This window comes from Pseudonaja textilis, chromosome 15, assembly GCF_049901715.1.
Source record: "Pseudonaja textilis isolate UNSWEBS1 chromosome 15, rPseTex1.2, whole genome shotgun sequence".
In the NCBI taxonomy this organism is placed as follows: Eukaryota; Metazoa; Chordata; class Lepidosauria; order Squamata; family Elapidae; genus Pseudonaja; species Pseudonaja textilis.
In genome coordinates, this window is record NC_142004.1 from 1883071 (window position 1) to 1900277 (window position 17207).

General features: G+C 46.1%; 1 protein-coding gene across 8 annotated transcripts in view; it reads right to left on the bottom strand.

Annotated features, from left to right (window-relative positions):
• PITPNM2 (phosphatidylinositol transfer protein membrane associated 2) overlaps positions 1–17207 on the bottom strand; it is an 88791-nt gene that overhangs the window by 4031 nt on the left and 67553 nt on the right. For 3 of the 8 annotated variants that reach the window (XM_087913035.1, XM_087913036.1, XM_087913038.1), the window contains 13 exons: positions 15828–16042; positions 12093–12268; positions 11173–11343; positions 9674–9823; positions 7825–7989; positions 6819–7028; positions 5637–5785; positions 5054–5170; positions 3866–3982; positions 2845–2993; positions 2063–2212; positions 1402–1585; positions 64–192 (listed from right to left, as the gene is read on the bottom strand). In XM_087913035.1, coding sequence (XP_087769161.1) covers positions 64–192; positions 1402–1585; positions 2063–2212; positions 2845–2993; positions 3866–3982; positions 5054–5170; positions 5637–5785; positions 6819–7028; positions 7825–7989; positions 9674–9823; positions 11173–11343; positions 12093–12268; positions 15828–16042 — 2082 coding nt within the window. The remainder of the gene's footprint in view (positions 1–63; positions 193–1401; positions 1586–2062; positions 2213–2844; positions 2994–3865; positions 3983–5053; positions 5171–5636; positions 5786–6818; positions 7029–7824; positions 7990–9673; positions 9824–11172; positions 11344–12092; positions 12269–15827; positions 16043–17207) is intronic. The other 5 variants (XM_087913037.1, XM_087913039.1, XM_087913042.1 and 2 more) reach the window with 5 other exon arrangements.

Genomic DNA, 17207 nt, shown 5'->3' on the forward strand with positions numbered 1-17207 from the left:
GCTTCCCTGAGATTTATTGACCGTGGAAAGCAAGCTGGACCCCTTACAATAAAAGGTTCTCACTTGGCATTGGTTCTGTAACTTTTTGGTAGGCCGCCCGACAATGTAGATCTGTGAAGGGGACAGGTTGATGGAGGTGTAGACGGAGACATCCTTGGTGGATCCATAGGCCGCATGGATCTTCATGTCCAGCTAGAAGAAGAAGAAAAAGTCAATCTGTCAACTCATAAAATATTCCTGTGGTCTTTTAGAGTTGCCAACGGACAGGGAGGGGGGGAGCAGTGGGCAGGTTGCATTCCATAAATGTTTTCAAAGATAGTAACTAGGTGACTGAAGTTTCTGCTGGGCAAAATTCTAACTGGAGAACAGGATGGATGACTCTGGGCTATGGAGGCGTCCCATTGGAGAATATGAATTATGACACACCCAGGGGGTGGGGGAAAACCAGGGTCAAGGCTGACAGTGAATGATGTGCCTCAGAGTCGGCTATACCCAGGCAGCGCTGGACATGTTAACTCCCAATAAATCCTTTTGAAGTTTTGGAAGTGTCAACTCAGAAAACATTTTGTATACGTGTTTTATAGTTGACAACAGAAGGGAGGGGGGTAGTTTCAAAGAGCAGGCAACAGTTTGAAATCGAAAGTACATTCCATTCATATTTTCTTCAAAGACTGATTAGATGGCTGAACTATATAGAATATATAAAGATGTATTGTTATATTATAATTATGGGATGGATTTAGGATGATAATATGAATCGTTATAAATCAATTTAAAAATATGGAATATCTCGCATAACGTGAATAAATAATCATATAGTCAAATGATTGACTAACAAAGATAAATGTATTTAGAAATATCTGTTTGATAATGTGAGAATATATACAACAATTGTAAGTGAGGACTATGGAGAAGTTTGTAACCAACCGACACACTATATGTATGTAATTGGAAGATGGCTTTACGTTTTCATGTTTTGTTTGTGTATGTCTAAAAATAAAAAAAAATTCTTTGGAAAAAAAAAAAGAAATTTTGGGCTTGATTGTGGTCATAAGCAGAGGACTACCTGTACTAAGAAACCGATTCAAAGAAGTGACGGATGGAAACCAGATCTCCTGCCCACCACAGACAGCTACACAGCCCATCGTGGGTGGTTAAAAAATGTGGAAAAAATATAAGGGCAAGAGAAAGATGTGCAAGAATGTGAATCTTTATAAACAGGACTCATGTTTGATACTCAGCAATCTCTGGAATTTTATTTTATTTTTCCTCGTAAGGACTTGTTAACTTTCCTGCAATATAATTTCTGATCAGAAGGTCCCAGATTCTCAAAGGCGCTTTTAAGGGGACCTGGCCCAGCCTGACCGCATCTGCTTTAACCCCACTGCGAATTCTGCTTACGTCTGTGACGAGAGACTTCAGGAAGTTGGCTTTGTGCCTCAAGGGATCATGAACCAGCCCGTCGCAGAAGGAGACAATCCCGTGGGGAAAGTTGTGCTGTGCTAACCAGGCGACCACTCTCTGCTTCTGCATGTCGGGCCGGCCCGTGACGTAGATAATGAGGTAGCCAAGCTCTTGCCAGTGCCTAAGGATGGGGGAAACGAGAAAGATGGATGAGCGGAGAGAGCGAGAGGCAGTGTGAATATAAGCGTGGAAAAGGGTCTCTTGTTTTCAACTGGGAAAAAAAAAACAAGTTCCTGCTATTCTTATAGTATCCCATAAGGAGCATGGCGGCTCAGGTGGTTAGAACAACGGCTTGAAAATCAGCCAGCGTTCGAGACCCACGTGCTGATGTTGGGATGGGGTGAGCTCCCATCCTTCGCTCCAGCTCCTAGCAGTTTGAAAGCACGCAAATGTAAGTAGATAAATAGGTACCACTTCGGTGGGCTCACTATGGGGATGTGCAACTGGGTGTTTCCAGGGCAACGGTGACGTCACTGGCTAATCCTTTCAACCCGCAAGTGCCTTGGAGCTTCCGACAGGAAACCAACAGCATGAAAATCCCATTCTTCAGTACAACTTCCCAGTCCTAACGCTCCCCACCGCCGCTGACCCCACCTACCGTACGACATCAACTGCTCCAGCTCTGACTTTTGGGTCGCTGCCCATAATGGAGACGCTGGCTGCGAAGGAGCCGTCAATGCTGAAGACCACGAATTCGGTCCCCCGCGGTAAAACGGTGATGTAGCTATCTGCGTATGTGTGATCCCCCCTAAGGAGAAAGAAACAAGGAAGTGAATCTTGATTTCATGATACAGGTACGGTAGTCCTCAGTGCATTTTTTTCCCCTAGTCTTCTGGGGAAAGTTAAATTGTATTAATGCCTATTTTAGGGATCTATGCTGTCCTTCCAGATTAAGGTCAACAGCGTGCTTGCCATTTTTCAACGTTGTTAGTCAGAAGGGGGAACATGAAGACAGAAGTTAAGTTCAGAAGCTGTTTTAGCCGAACAGGTACATCAATCTTGGCTGAGAGACTGAATAGATTATTTTTTTCCTTAAATTTAAGCGGTCGTAATTATGCGTCAGCCTTCAAAGGGGGAAAACAGGACAGGAATCTAAAAGATAAGCAATCGCTCTCTGCCTTGGATTAAGGATGAAGATGCCAATAGAAGGATTATTTATTGGCCAAGTGTGGTTGGACACACAAGGAATTTGTCTTGGTGCAAATACTCTCAGTGTACATAAAAGAAAAGATACATTCATCAAGAATCATAATCATAGCTCACCCACAATCAGGTGGCCTCAGTTGCCACATCTGCATTTTTCAAGCTGTGCCCATTTTTCCTACCTACTGCTCCACGGCTGTGCCATTCCCTGGCAAATCTCTGTGCACAAGAACGTACCTCACCACCATTTTGACAGGATAGACCCCGATCCCCAGCCGTCTCTGCTCAGGAATCATGTAGGAAACGCGCCCACTGCTGTTGGCGATCTCCGTGTCAAAATAAACCCATTCCCCTGAGGGAGGCTGGGTCATGATGTGAATGTCCACCTGAAGCACAAAGAAGAAGACATCTGGAATCTCAGCACCATCTGAGTTCGAATCCCAGGGTCGTGCAGACTACCTTGGGTGAACCTACTGCAGTCATTAATGGGTTTATACTGGGGAGGGTGAGAAAACATGAACATCCCCCTACAATAGAATTCACTTCACTTTCTTTCTGGTTATAAGGCTGCTCATTCGTCTTTCTAATGTGGCTCGACTTAGCTCCAGTTCCATTTTGGCGGGCTGAGGGCTCTGGATCTATGTTTCTCTACCTTGGCAGCTTGAAGGTAGGTAGACTTCAACTCCCAGAATTCCTCATCTGGTAGAGCTAGCTGGTGGTTTCTGGGAGTTGAAGTTCATACATTTTGACTACATTTCACCTAAGGCTGCGTACTGATCTTGCTGACGTGGCTCTACTTAGCTCTGACTTCCATTCTGGTTGATGGAGAGATCTAGAACGGCATTCAACTTCGGCAGCTTTAAGATAGGTGGACTTCCAACTCCCAGACCGCTGTGATTGAGATTGAGAGCTCTATGTTTCTCAACTTTAAGACAGGTGGACCCCCCAAGGAGGTTGGGGAGGGGGAACCCAACCTGGAGGACCTCTACAACATACCAATCCTTTCATTTTAGAAGTCTACAAATGCTACCGCTACAGAATAGAATTGAATTGAACTGAATAATTTATTGGCCAAGTGTGATTGGACACACAAGGAATTTGTCTTTGGTGCAAATGCTCTCAGTCTACATAAAAGAAAAGATACATTCGTCAGGAGTCAATTACAGTTGGGACATGCGATCCTGTGGAAACAAGCCTTCTTCGGGTCCTCACCCCTGCCGCTTTTTCAAGCTTTCATGGGACCAGATCAGCCACCCACCTTCTCCCCCGTGAGCGTGACCATGTCCAACGGGCCATACATGAACCTCCCGTTTAACACCTGGGGCCGTTCTTCATTGGCTATGGTGTCATTGATCCTGTGATTGGCGGTGACGTTCTGCGAAAAGAAGAGAAGAAGCAAACGTCGCCGTTTGGGATTCCCATCGATTCCCACCATGGCAGACGGACAATTTTATACTGGTAGTTTACGTCTGATTTTGTATGCTCCACGTCTTCCACGCATGCACAACTCTCGACTCTGCCTGGTTTGCTGGTTGACGCAGGGTGATCAATGAGTCTGGATGGCCATTAATCATTTTTGGGCACGGAGCTTTATTTAAATTGAAGCGGGGAGCTTTTTCCTGCCTGGCTGAGTGGATGCATTGATTTAAATTTACTTTTTAATTCAACTCTCAGGGTGGCTGTCAGCCCCCCGGTTCACCTCACTGACAAATATTGGATTATACAACAGGTTCTGCACGTTGCAACTCCATCTTGTACCCTTTTACTTATTTACTTGATCGTGGCCATCGTGTTCAAACTGTTTCATAAATTTTTTAAAAACTCACAAAACTTCAGTAATGATCAAGGATCACACACTGTTCCCCTCGACTGTCAGAATTGGGCTTCTCTGGCAATGAAGAATTCAAGATTTCTCCCCTCTTGGCTTTGCGGGCTGCTTTTTTGTCAGGTTTTCACAGTACCCCAAAATTGAAATGAATCTGCGTTGAATTTATATAAATTAAATATTTCATCTTTGTCTCTTTGCTCGGTAGGAAAATCAAGAATTAACGGTAATCTAGCAAAAGAGCTTTAATTGGATATAGCTAGTTTTTTAAAAGGCACCCCATTACACATTATATTATATTATAATCTCTTTCATTCATTAAACATGAAACTCAGTTATCAACCAAGTATCTTCTTAAAATGTATGAAGTTCGAGTAGCGCAGTTTTTTGCAGTTCCGCTGGTGTTATTGCAGCAAACTGCAATTTCTTGATGTGATATTATTATTAATCTGCGCAGTCAGCCAGTTATGATTATTATTATTATTGATTCTCGCTGAATCAATGGTACCACTCTCGCCCAGATTCTTAACACAAAGTTGTAATTTGGGGCTTTATCCTCCTCTGTGTCCCGGCCATCCCAATTTGGAACGCTGACCGATGGGGGTGATTAATGCAACCTACCCGTAGCTTGACATGAGTCCGTTTACGAAGCCATTTCTCCCTGGGTTTGGAAGGCGTGAAGACGGAGATCTCTTTCCCGTCCACTTCAAGAATGCTGCCGTTTTCATGCCGCATCACCTGAAAGATGAAACGGGGTTTGCCCGCGCTGAGGTGCCACTTCTGATGAATGGGCTCTCACCTTGGCACGACCCACAAAGACACAAAGCCCGGTTTACAAATGGACAAGGAGTCCAGACCCCACACTTAAGTCCATGATGGGCAACGGTTTGCTAGCAGAGGGATGGGAACAGCGGTGCGATTCAGCTGGTGTAACAACCGGTTCAGTGAGCGTGCGTACCCACAGCATTTAGAAAAGGCCATTTTTAGCTATAATATTTAACTTCTGCTGCATCCTGGTGAGTAAAACAGCTGATGCACGGCAAACCACTCTGCCGCGCGAATCAGCTATGCTCAAAAACAAGGAAATAAAGCACAGGAAAAGGGCAGGGACGAGGCCAAATGAATCACTGGAACTACCGGCTCGCTCAAACCGGTCCAAACCAGTAGAATCCCATCCCAAAGATATTGGCAGGAGGGTTCTCACCTGTCTAAGGAGGAAGGAGACCACGTCTGTGGATTCCCAGTAGCTGGCATGAAAGAGGTGTGGTAAGGCAACTGTGGGGAAGGCGGTCAGCGCATCCGGACAGTAGAGAGCATAGTCAATCCTTTTGGTTCCCCACCACTTGGCTGCAACTGAGAGAAGAAAGAAATCCCGTTGGGTTTCTGCAAAGCATCCTTCCATCTCCATCAACTCCCAACACCGTAGACCATCCAGGAGAAGGCCCAGTAAACTCCCCTGGTTTGTCCACATCAGCCCTATGAAATGTTTGGCCATGGCTTTTCTCGGACCATGGAAGGTTCAGGAGGAGCTGTCTCACACACACACACGGAAAAGTCATCAGATTGGCCTTCCTTGCGGCTTTGATTTTTGAGAACACACCTTGAGGAGCCTATTTCTGAATCTTACAACAGGATAGCCAAAATTCGACCCTCAAAGAAAGGACAGAGAGAGGCTAGTCTGGATAAGAAAGCTCCCACCTGTTGTTCAGTGTTATCATTCTTGGAAATTGAAATGGACAGGGTCAAAGACTGGCCTGTAAGCAGAATTCCTAGATTTGACGTCCAGAAAAATAAGCTAGCTCGGTCAATTAATTTCTAAATCAAATTTATGTAGCCTCGATCTCACAAGAAGTGACTTTCCTGGGCTTCATTCAATTCCTTCTTTTAATTCTGCTCTTAATTCCAGGAAAAAGTCCACTTCTGAGATGATGATAATAGACAAAGACACTCAAATATGGAGTGGGACCACGTATGGCCGAGCTCTCAATGTCCAAATTGACAGTTGGGAAAGCAAAGCGGGAGCTTCCAAGCCAAACTACTTCTGCTTTTTCAGGCTCGCAAAATATTTAAGGAATTCTCCAAAGCAGAGCAGTCAAGAACCAGCCTTTTCTTCTCAAGAAACAACTCAAGAGGACAAGCTAATCGGAGGAGACGTGCAAGTGTAGAACGTTAAGATGAATCGGAATGAGCTTGACTCTCTATGATGGGCTGTTAGTAGCGTGTTTGGTTAATCTCCAGAACGAGAGTAAAAAGGGTGGTTTGTTAAATAGACAGCAAGATTTGAGGAAGACCTCCCGTGAAGAAGATTTCTGGGTTCTGGAGACAGCGAAAGAAGAGATAAGCAATTGCTCCGTTTTGATCCCATTCTCCTCGCTCTCCAGAATACCTTTGTGGACATCAAGATCTGGAATCAGGCGAACGGTCTCCGTTTCCCTGTGGAGGGAGTTTTCAAACCTTCGTCTTGAAGGATTCGGGGATCTTTCGGGCTTGAGCCTCCCAGTCCTCTGGGGGAAGGACTGGATGTGAGGTTTGTGGGGAAGCGCTAGGAGAGCCAGAAGGCTAAACCCTCTGGAGTGGTTGAGATGATGTTTTTTATCTAAAAGGAATCACATTTTCGAAGAGAGAGAGAAAGAGAGACGGAGAAAGACAACACAAAAATAAAACACAACTTTTGTTAAACCACATGGGGGACCATGCAAAAAAAAATAATGCACCATAGATTTTTGACCTATGGGAGATGTAGAATGCGTTCAACCATATGTCAGATGAGTTAAAAGTCAACCATGCCTTTGGCTTCAGAGTTGGGAATTTGCGATCTTGGCTTTAGCTGATGCATCACAGCAGGAGGTTGAAAAGGGAAGCAACTTTTGAAAGCTACGACTTCTTAACAAGGGTTGTGCTTTGTTCTTTGGGGTTTCAGGAATTATGGGAGGGTAAGAAAGCAGAGCTGAAAAACTCTGATGGCCAATGGTGCAGTGAGTTGGAGATGACATTCTCTGAACCTGGAACAAAAAATGGACATTTTCACGTCTTACTTCTTGCGATATGGCTGTGTTTCTCAACCTTGGCACACTCTAAGAGGTGTGGTGGACCTCAACTCCTAGCGTTGGAAGTCCACCCATCTTAGAGTATCAAGCTTGAGAAACACTGCAGTACAAACTCTGCATTTGGAAGGAGTTTGCTGTTTTGACCGTGAGGGACAAGGCATCCATTTTGGGTGCTAACCACTCTTCTGCCCTTTCCTTCTTTTGCAATATCTTGAAAAGCTCCATATTTATTCCCAGGCTCGGAGAACTTTGGAGAGAAGCAGTAGAAGGCATCAGCCGATCTTCACAGCGGGTTGAGAGAACTAAGCACGGGGAAAGCTCATTTCCCTGGGGAAAAACACTTACTGTTGGCTATGTTGGAAGCAGTGTAACTGTCTGCCATTCCGGACACCTGGCTGACAGTGCTCACTTCACTTGCTCTCCGGAAGGTTCTGAACTGTGGGGCGGAAACGGGAGCAGACGGGGACGTGTTTTCCACCAAGACGCCACCATGAGACTGAACAACATCTGCTACAGGGACGAAACGGGGAAATCGGGAATATTAAACCCAACCACAAACACACAAAGACAACCAGGATGCCATAACTACGTCAAGAAATTGTTTTTTTTTAAAAAAAAGAAAGAAAAAGCAGGCACATATACAAACATTAGGCTGGATGCCACCATGGTAGACATCCGGTCAAAGCTCTCAGAACCAACACCACAGAAGAAGCTTTGGTAGGGAAGCACCAAGGCAAAACGTTAGATGGACGCAATGGTGAAAGCATCAAAACAGGATCTCCACAGCCATGGAAACCAACAGAAGAGAAGCTTGACAAGTCTTCTTTAGAAGGAAACAGAAACATCTAAGAATTCCACCTGGGTGCTGGGATGGCTCATACCCAACAGGCACAGTTTGTGGAGAGCAGGACTTTCTCAACTATGGCAACATTAAGATAGGTGGACTTCCACTCCCAGAATTCTAAGAGATGAAGTCCCCATATCTTAAGGTTGCCAGGGCAGGCTGGGGAATTCTGGGAGTTGAAGTCCACGCATCGTAAGGTCACCATGCCGGTTAGAGAATTCTGGGAGATGCGTCCATACATCTTAAGGTTGCCATGCTGGCTGGGGAATTCTGGGAGTTGAAGTCCACCTATCTTCAAGTTGCCAAGGTTGACAAACCCTGCTCTGGTGGGCCTTCACAAGTTGGTTCCAAATCTGAATGGGAGGGAGGCATTTCTGATCCTTCCTGAAGTCCCTCGCTGGGGTTGGAGGAGAGAGAGAGAGAGAGAGAGAGAGAGAGAGCCAGGCAACCCAAATAAAGCCCCCAAACTCAAACAAGCCACCCACAAGCTCACAAATATGCCATGCAGGAGAGCTGATGGGACAGGGGAGGTCGTGAAAGCTTTCCCAAGGGAGCAAGAAACATTCTCAATTGCAGCCTTTGCCCCCCCAAAAATTTAAGTAGGTTTGGAGGCAGCCCCCGCAAAAATAAATGCGAGCGCGTCTTTTCCTGGCCACATCAACCAAACCGAAATAACCCAAAGAACTCAACTTGACCATTCTTTGAGCTCTGGAGAAGGTGGCACTCTGTTCCTAGAACTTCCACAATTCCATGCCCAATGTCATCATCCCGAGTTACATCCCACTGAAATACCGCCCAATGTTGGCTTCTAAGCAGACGTTGCTGCAGCTTTTCCCTGAACCCTGGCACCTTCCAGATGTTCTGGGCTACTGTCCTCTCAGCCAACACAGCCAACATTCTGGTTCCTGATGGCGGGGACGGTAGCTCAGCATATCTGGAGAGTCCCAGCTTTGAGAAAAATGGTTGAAACGACACGGGAAACGTTCATCTATAGAAGAAGATTGTAAAAGATATCGATATTGATTTGTGGGATTTATATCTCCGGCAATGCAAAGTTTCTTCTCAGGGACAGAAACTTCTCCACCTTCTCAAATGTTTGCCAATTCTTGGTGTAGGTAACCCAGCAGGAAATACCCGAAGGCCATTCTCAATTTTGGTTTCCCCTCGCTGCCTCGTTCGTTCGCTCATCCCTCCTGTTTTCCTCCAGCACAGCTGGGACATTCTCCGTGGGCCTGTCTTCTACGAAAGACTGGAAAAGCTTTCAGGATGGGAGGTTCCAGCATTTAGCCACCACTCCGAAAACACCACACAAGAACAAACGGGGGGTGGGAAAAGGTTCAGATCACACACACTCAGCAAATCCGGAAGTTTTATTGGACACGTCTTGCCAGTTCAAGGTAGGGACAGGGATACTGGTTTCCATGAAGTTGTCCTGGTTCTGGAAAGCAGCCAGAAGGTTGCTTTCAATGAGGAGGGCGGGGTTGTTCTGGACTGCTTCCACTAGAACAGACGGGGAAGAAAACAAAGAGGGGAACCAAGAAAATAAAAAAATAAAACAAAACAAGAAGACAAGAGACATGTGGCCACAAGCACTTGGAACAGGACGCTTACAACCAACGTCAACGCCATCTTCTACAAGAGTTTGGATGTTGGAAACAAAGCTTTGGTGGTAGACCATGGTGAGGCCTGAGCAGGTATAAAAGGCTGGTGGCCTAACGCCAAGAGGCAACAGCAGAATGGTGATGGACCATAATTGCTGTGGTGTTGATGTTCACATCCAGATTTGGAAGTCCAGTGGAGAGAACAACGTCAAGGAGTTATCCATCTTTGTCCACCTTGTTTGTTCTCCACTTGAAGTCAACCCAGCTTTTATACCTGTTCAGCGGTGATCTATAGTCCAAAACACAGATCTTCTCCTAATCACATTGTCCTGGACCCAAATAGCAGAAGTGGGGGCAGTTCATGGTCCCGTGGGCCCAGGGGCCTAAAACTAGGATTCAGGGATATACAGAATGCTTTCTTTTGTGGTTGGTACTTGTTTTTCCCCCCCCCCGAAGTCCAAGATATGATTGTTTGGGTTGAGTTCCCACCCATCAATCCAATTTCATAAGTTTTTTCTGAAGTCCAAGATACGAACATTTCAGTTGAGTTCCCACCCATCTTTCAGAGGTTGGGTCTAATTATCAGGTTGGACCTTAAAGAAGTCTTGAGCAGATGGAAAGTGGATTTTAGCTAAGAGCAAAGATTTTAAAAGTCCAGGAGCTTCTACACACCCGTAGGGAGAATGCTAATATTCTGCCATCCCTGTTCATCAGACATCTGTGTTTGCTTGTTAGCCCAAGATTCAATATTTGATCACCACTGTGCTGGAGAACATTTCAAAAGCAAATCCCACAGAGATTCCCCACGGGACGTAAGCTTGACAGCAATTATTTCCTGATGGCTGACTCCGAATAGTGTGTCCTTCCCATGAAAAAAGGATCTATGACAGCTGGAGACAAGGGTGACTCTACAACGAGGATGAAAACCCTAGGAAAACGCCATTGCTTGTGTCCCACAGAAAATAAGAGTCTGGGACTCATGTATCTCGTCAACCTTGGATTTGATTTTCTCCAAATCTCCAGCTTCACCAGGGACTTAAGGAAATCTAGAAGTGCAATTCACTTCTTCCCTAGCCTAGAAGACAATATGTGGACCTCAGCTTCCCGAGGAACATCTTGACCGTGTCTCGACTTCTTCTCGCTGGCACGAGACACCTCAGGAATTTAAAGCAGGTGCCACCCACCCCATCACCTGCTCACTTATAAGGTAGAAATGGGCGGGGGGGGGGAGAGGAGGGATGAACTTACCCAGAAGGGCTGAATTGCCATCCCCAAGAGGGAACCGCTGGTAACGTGGGATGTTGAAGGGAGGTAAAATATGGAACTTCTTCTCTAGAAGAGGCTCCAAGCGAGAGGCCGAAGGATCAGCTGGGTGGAAGAGGTTGTAGACTTGCTGACAGGCTGGTCTCAACTGGAAGACTAAGTCATGGAGAGAAGAGAAAGAGTTGGCCAAGGGGGAAGGATACCGAAACCGTCAACCGCAGTTCTGCCAACTCACGGACAACTCTTTTCATTGGCTCTACAGTTCTTCCAGATAGTTAAAAATCAACGGGTTACATCTTCAGAACAGAAATTGAAGGAATATTCGGAGAAGATGCTCTTTCTTAAACCCTGTTGGGTCTCAGTGCTCATTAGGCAACCCCAAAACAATTTTGTCACCTGTGTTTTTATGAAACAAGCAGGTGCTCACAGGAGCAGAGAGAATTGGGATTTTAAAGAGGAGTCACCCCAGATTTTATTGTGAGGGCATGGCTAAATAACGGCTTATAATTATGTAATTGATCACGTGATGTATTATACAAATCGTATCATACGTATATTAAAAAGCATCATGTCTTCTTTCTTGACCGCGTGTCTTTTAAAGAACCGTTAAAAGAAAAACCAGCAGGCTATTTCCAAGCTCATTTATCTCGTTTATCAATCTGCTTGTAAAAATATTTCGAAGGGTTGCAAAATTTACTCTAGGTGTTGCACCGGTCTAGGTGAGATGATTTTACAGCAATCTGTGCAACCCTGAATTGTTATCCCGGCCAGGAAGAACTCTGAAAAGGTGCTCATATTTGGCCTCGGGACTAATTTTAGCCTTCCAATTTTGCATCTCCGCTCGCAAGAGTTGTGAAAAGGAAGAGGAGGCTTCGGAAGGTCTCCATCCCCAGCAGGAAACGTACTGTCAAGAGTTGGTATGATGGTTTTTCTTAAGGCAAGGACCAGCCCCAGGGGACAGCCAAAGAGGAAGAAGTCGGTGATCTCAAATTCAAACTTCCCAAGATTCCCACCGTCCAACTGAGTGGAGCCACTCGATCGCCGTGAACCTGGAAAGTTCTTCAGAGCGCTAGAGTGTAAACTAAGAGAAGGGGAAAAAAGAGGGAACGTCACCAGCCAAAGGTACCCAGAAAGCAGGTTTTCCAATGGAACAATCAGGAAAATGTTATTTATTTAACAAATGCATTTATACATCATGCTCCAGTTGACAAGACATGCAATTTTCCTGTGGGAAATACCCCCCAAAATTCCTATGAGCACTGTGGAACTTTCTAGAGGTCCTCCTTGACTCACGACTGGTCCCAAAGGTATTTTTTTTGCAAAAGGCAGCCGGACTTCCTTCTTTATTTGGGGGGATTTCACTTCTCACTCAAGAAGCGTCTCCAATTCTGCGCCTTTGGGGCCACCGTGGCTTGCATGCTTGAGAATTTACTACCCTCGACTCACCACAATTCAGACTTATGCCATTAAAACTTTTGACTGTCATGGGCAGGTTCCATTCCAGTCAAAACTTGAGGACTAGTCACTTGAAGCAGCAGAATAATGAAGTAGCTGTTGATTTTTTGTGGCACGGTGGTGCCGGACATTAGACCCCAGGTGGAATTATTTTGATTGCAAAACTTAAAATTAAAAGAAGGGATTAGGCAAAGCTCTGCTCGCTTCTCTCATTACTTTTTGATCGTTTTATTTATATTCGTTGTTCCTCACTGATATTGACCTCTTGACTCAGCAGCTCTTGACAAAATGCCACAGGTAAGGGATAAAAATATAGATATCGGCTGAAATGTTTTCAAAGATAACCCCTGAAACCAGGTTTAATTTTCAAGCCATGATATTTGAACAAAACACGTTCAAATGTCTGTTTGCTTCCTCTTTTCTATAACTGGAGAAGAACATCTACAGAACGTTTCAGCCATTCTTGGTCCAATAAATCACTTTATCCTCCAAGCTGAAGAACTCACAGGTAGTCCTCGACTTACGACTGCAATTGACCCCAAAATTTATGTTGCCGAGGGAGGAATTCGTTAAGTGAGATTTGCCCTCCTTTTACAACTTTTCTTGCCCCCTTTGTGAAGTGAATCCCTGCAGTGGTTTGAATGAGGGATACGGTCATTGAGTGAATCTGGACCTTCACGTGGACTTTGTCAGAAGGTCGCAAAAGGGGATCCTGTGACACTGCAACCGTCGTAGGTACGTGCCAGTTGCTAAGCCTCTGAATTTGGCTCACATGACCACGGAGATGCTAAAAGGGTCCTCCTACGTGTGGAAAAACAGTCCTAAGTCCCTTTTTTCAGCGGGGCTGTAACTTTGAACAGTCACTAAATGAACCCTGGTAAGTCAAGGACTACCTTTAGTGCAAGATGGAAAGAACTGGTCCACAATGTCGCCAAGAGATGGACATAATAACACCACCAACATCATCTCTGAGCAATTCCATGCCACAAAGGCAAGACTTTTCATCAGTCTCTCTCTCTCTCTCTCTCTCTCTCTCTCTCTCTCGCACACACACACACACACACACACACACACACACACTTGATCAAAGGGGATTTATGGCTAAAAGAATCGCCTCCCCTTAGATTTACAATCAAGAGATTTCTTGACAGGGGGCCGCCCTCCCACCACCACCGTGTCGTCCCCCCGCCATTCTCGATTTCTCCATGGTACACAAAGCAGGCGAATGCAGCTTACCTATTTCTTCCTCAAGGAAGTTGTTGGGGGCAAGAAGGGTTGGTTAAAAGGTGGGGTTTAAGAGAAAAGAAACAAGAGAGAAGAAATAAGAGAGGGAAGTGAAAGAGAGGAAGGCAATCTCGACAGCTCGCGCACGACCGTAATTTACGTATTTATTTCTCAAATCCGGAGGCCGCCCATTCTTACTCCCAAGGTAACTCTGGGCAGCTTGCAGTCACGAAAGATCAAAACTGTATAAACATAAACAATTACGTTTAGCCCCGTCTTAAAAACGAGGTTCTCGTAATTGTTAGGTACCCTGTCTGAGTGGCGGGTTGGACTAGCTCTGCTGGCAGGGGAATTCTGGGAGTTGAAGTCCACAAGTCTTACAGTGGCCAAGGTTGGAGACCCCTGGCCTAGAAGACCTCCAAGGTCTCTTCTAACTCTGTTATTCTGTTCTCACCTGTATGAGGTGAGCCATCCTTGGTCACTCAGGTGAGCCATCCTTGGTCACTCAGAGGCACTAGTACATAAGCTAATTCTAACTTTATTGTGAAGCTGCACTAATAGAATCTTGCAAGTCTGAAAGGACAATTTCCCCTTGCCAAGGTTGGAGACCTCTGCTCTACAGCTTCTCTCTGCCCAACCCTAAACATCTCTGCTCTTCATGGTTGAACTGGCCAAACATCAGATCTCTTCTGACCAGGTGGGGCTTCTCTCTTGTAAAAAGACTTCGACTTTCTGTGCAATTTCCACCATCCAGCATTGTTTGCCGGGTGATCTACAGAGCTGGAGAGGCCCGTTAATCACAAGGAAGGACTTTCAAAACAAAGAAGTCATACTTTTCCTTTTCCTCCTCCGAGGCTGAAGGAAGAACACAGCCCTCCACATTATTTAGTGCAAGGAGTACAACAAAAGCTGCCAGATCCGATAAATCTTCGGAAATAATGCCGAGATAATTTTCCTACTGATGGGAAACTTGCTCGATAAAATCGATGGCGGCACGATAGAGCGAGCGAGGATACTTCTCAGCTTGGGACAACCTGCAAGTCAATTCCCGGGCGGCTCATTTCAAAGAGGGGGAGTGGGGGTGGGGGATCCATTGATCAAGGCTGGAGGACGCCAAGGAAACTTCAGTTCAAGGCCCCCACAGAACTCTTCTCAGCGATCGGAGCCAGTTCCCTCACTTATCTCAACATCGCCTACCTCATCGCAGGGTTGATCTTGCTAGGATAATATTAGGGGAGAACTGGCACCCCCAGAAAACTGAGGGGTCTTGAGGGGGTCTCTGAGTTTAATGGTTCTCTTGCAGACATTCTAGCACTGATGATGTTGCCTAGTTGGGCCGTGAAACATCTGCAAGAAAACCGCCAAGTGGCAGCTCGAGAGCAGGCCAGGGAGCACCAAGAACTCTACAGTCCTCCTCCTCCTCCTCCTCCTCCTCCTTTCTCTTCCCCCTCTTCTCTGCAATCTCCACTCCCTTCTAGCACTGATATTGCCTAGTTGGGTCATGAAACGTCTGCAAGAAAACCACCCAAGCTCAGAGATCACCAAGGACTCCTTCCTTCCTTCCTTCCTTCCTTCCTTCCTTCCTTCCTTCCTTCCTTCCTTCCTTCCTTCCTTCCTTCCTTCCTTCCTTCCTTCCTTCTTCCTTCCTTCCTTCCTTCCTTCCTTCCTTGATAATATTCCCTAGTTGGGTCATGAAACATCTACAAGAAAACTACCCACCTCAGAGGCCACCAAGGACCTCACAGTTCCTTCCTTCCTTCCTTCCTTCCTCCCTCCCTCCCTCCCTCCCTCCCTCCCTCCCTGATAATATTCCCTAGTTGGGTGATGAAACGTCCTGCAAGAAAACCACCCAAGCTCAGAGAGCACCAAGGACTCCACAGTTCAACCCCGAGCTACAAATCTCTCCCCAAGAAAAACGTGGCATCCAACCGGGGCAACCTCTCCGGCTCTGCAAAAGCTACCTGGACAGGAACGCCTGGTGCTGCTTCAAGGTGTCCAGCTCGTAGGTGGAGGAATCGCTCCTTTTCCGCAGCAGCTGCTGTTTCTGGGGATCTTCCTCGTTGCTGCGTGGCAGGTCGGCCGTGCTCCGGCTGAGATGCCGGCTGGCTTCCAACCCACAGCCTTCGGAGCAGTAGCTGTTGTTCACCAGGATGCCAGGAGACAGGAGGTCCATGTCCTGGAATTGGAAGGACACAGTTTCTGTAAGCAACACCAGAATGTTTCCTTCCTGCCTTCCTTACAGGATTAGCCCAGTAATTTCTTCTAACAACCGGTTCTCCGAACTGCTTCGAATGTTAACAACCGGTTCTAGCGAATTGGTGCGAACTGGTAGAATCCCACCCCTGGGTCTGTGCATGGCCTGACCGCCAGCTTGAGAGGTGGCGGCTAGACCGGCTGACCCCCTTGCTTGTTGGCTTTGCACTCAGCAAGCAATCCAACTATTTCTGTGGCTGCTGTGGTTTTAACGGCCAGCCCAGAGGGGAGAAAGTGAGGTTGCAAAGATAACTGGCACTTGCCAAGCATTTGAATCCCCGTGGAAGGATGCTCAACGATTCCCACCCCTAACCATTGTTTATCTCCACCCTGTAGTAGATGGGTTCCTTCCTGAGCTAATCTTGATTAATTGCAATCTTCATATTTATCACCATCTCCTTTTAATGACCCCATAATCCCTTGCAGGGTGGAGTTTGGGCAGCTGAATGGAGCTGAGTGTTTACTGGCCGGATGCCTTTCCTGTCACCGATGAGGAGTTTTGTTCAGCAGATATATTCTCCAGCACGACGAATGGAGAATCCACGGATGGGTTGACACGTACCTTTCTGGCCTGAGACTGAGTCCACAATCTTTGCCACACCCCTGTCAACTGTCACCTTTTCCTCAGTTAACGACTCAAGTCTTGCCCTAGGAGGTTGTGGCAAAGATTGACTCTCAGATCTCCGATCAGAAGCATGGAGGCTTGAACTCACAGCCTCCTGATTGTGAAGCGAGAATTCTACCTCTAGGCTACCGCACCACTCCATCTTCATATTTATCCTATTAGTATTTTAGGGGTTGTATACCAGGGGTCTCCAAACTTGGCTACTTTTAAGACCCGTGGACTTCAACTCCCACAATTCCTCAGCCAGCATAGGCTTCCCATAGAATTCTGGGAGTTGAAGTCCACAAGCCTTAAAGTTACCATGTTTGAAACCTCTAGTTTTTTATTTTTTATTTTATATGATCATTTTAATCTTGTAGCAAGCCATCTACAGTCCCTTGACCGTGAGATCGGTGCCCTATAAATTTAATAAATAAACAGGTGAGCTAAGCAGGTTTACGAAACTCAGCGCTGGCCTTGCACA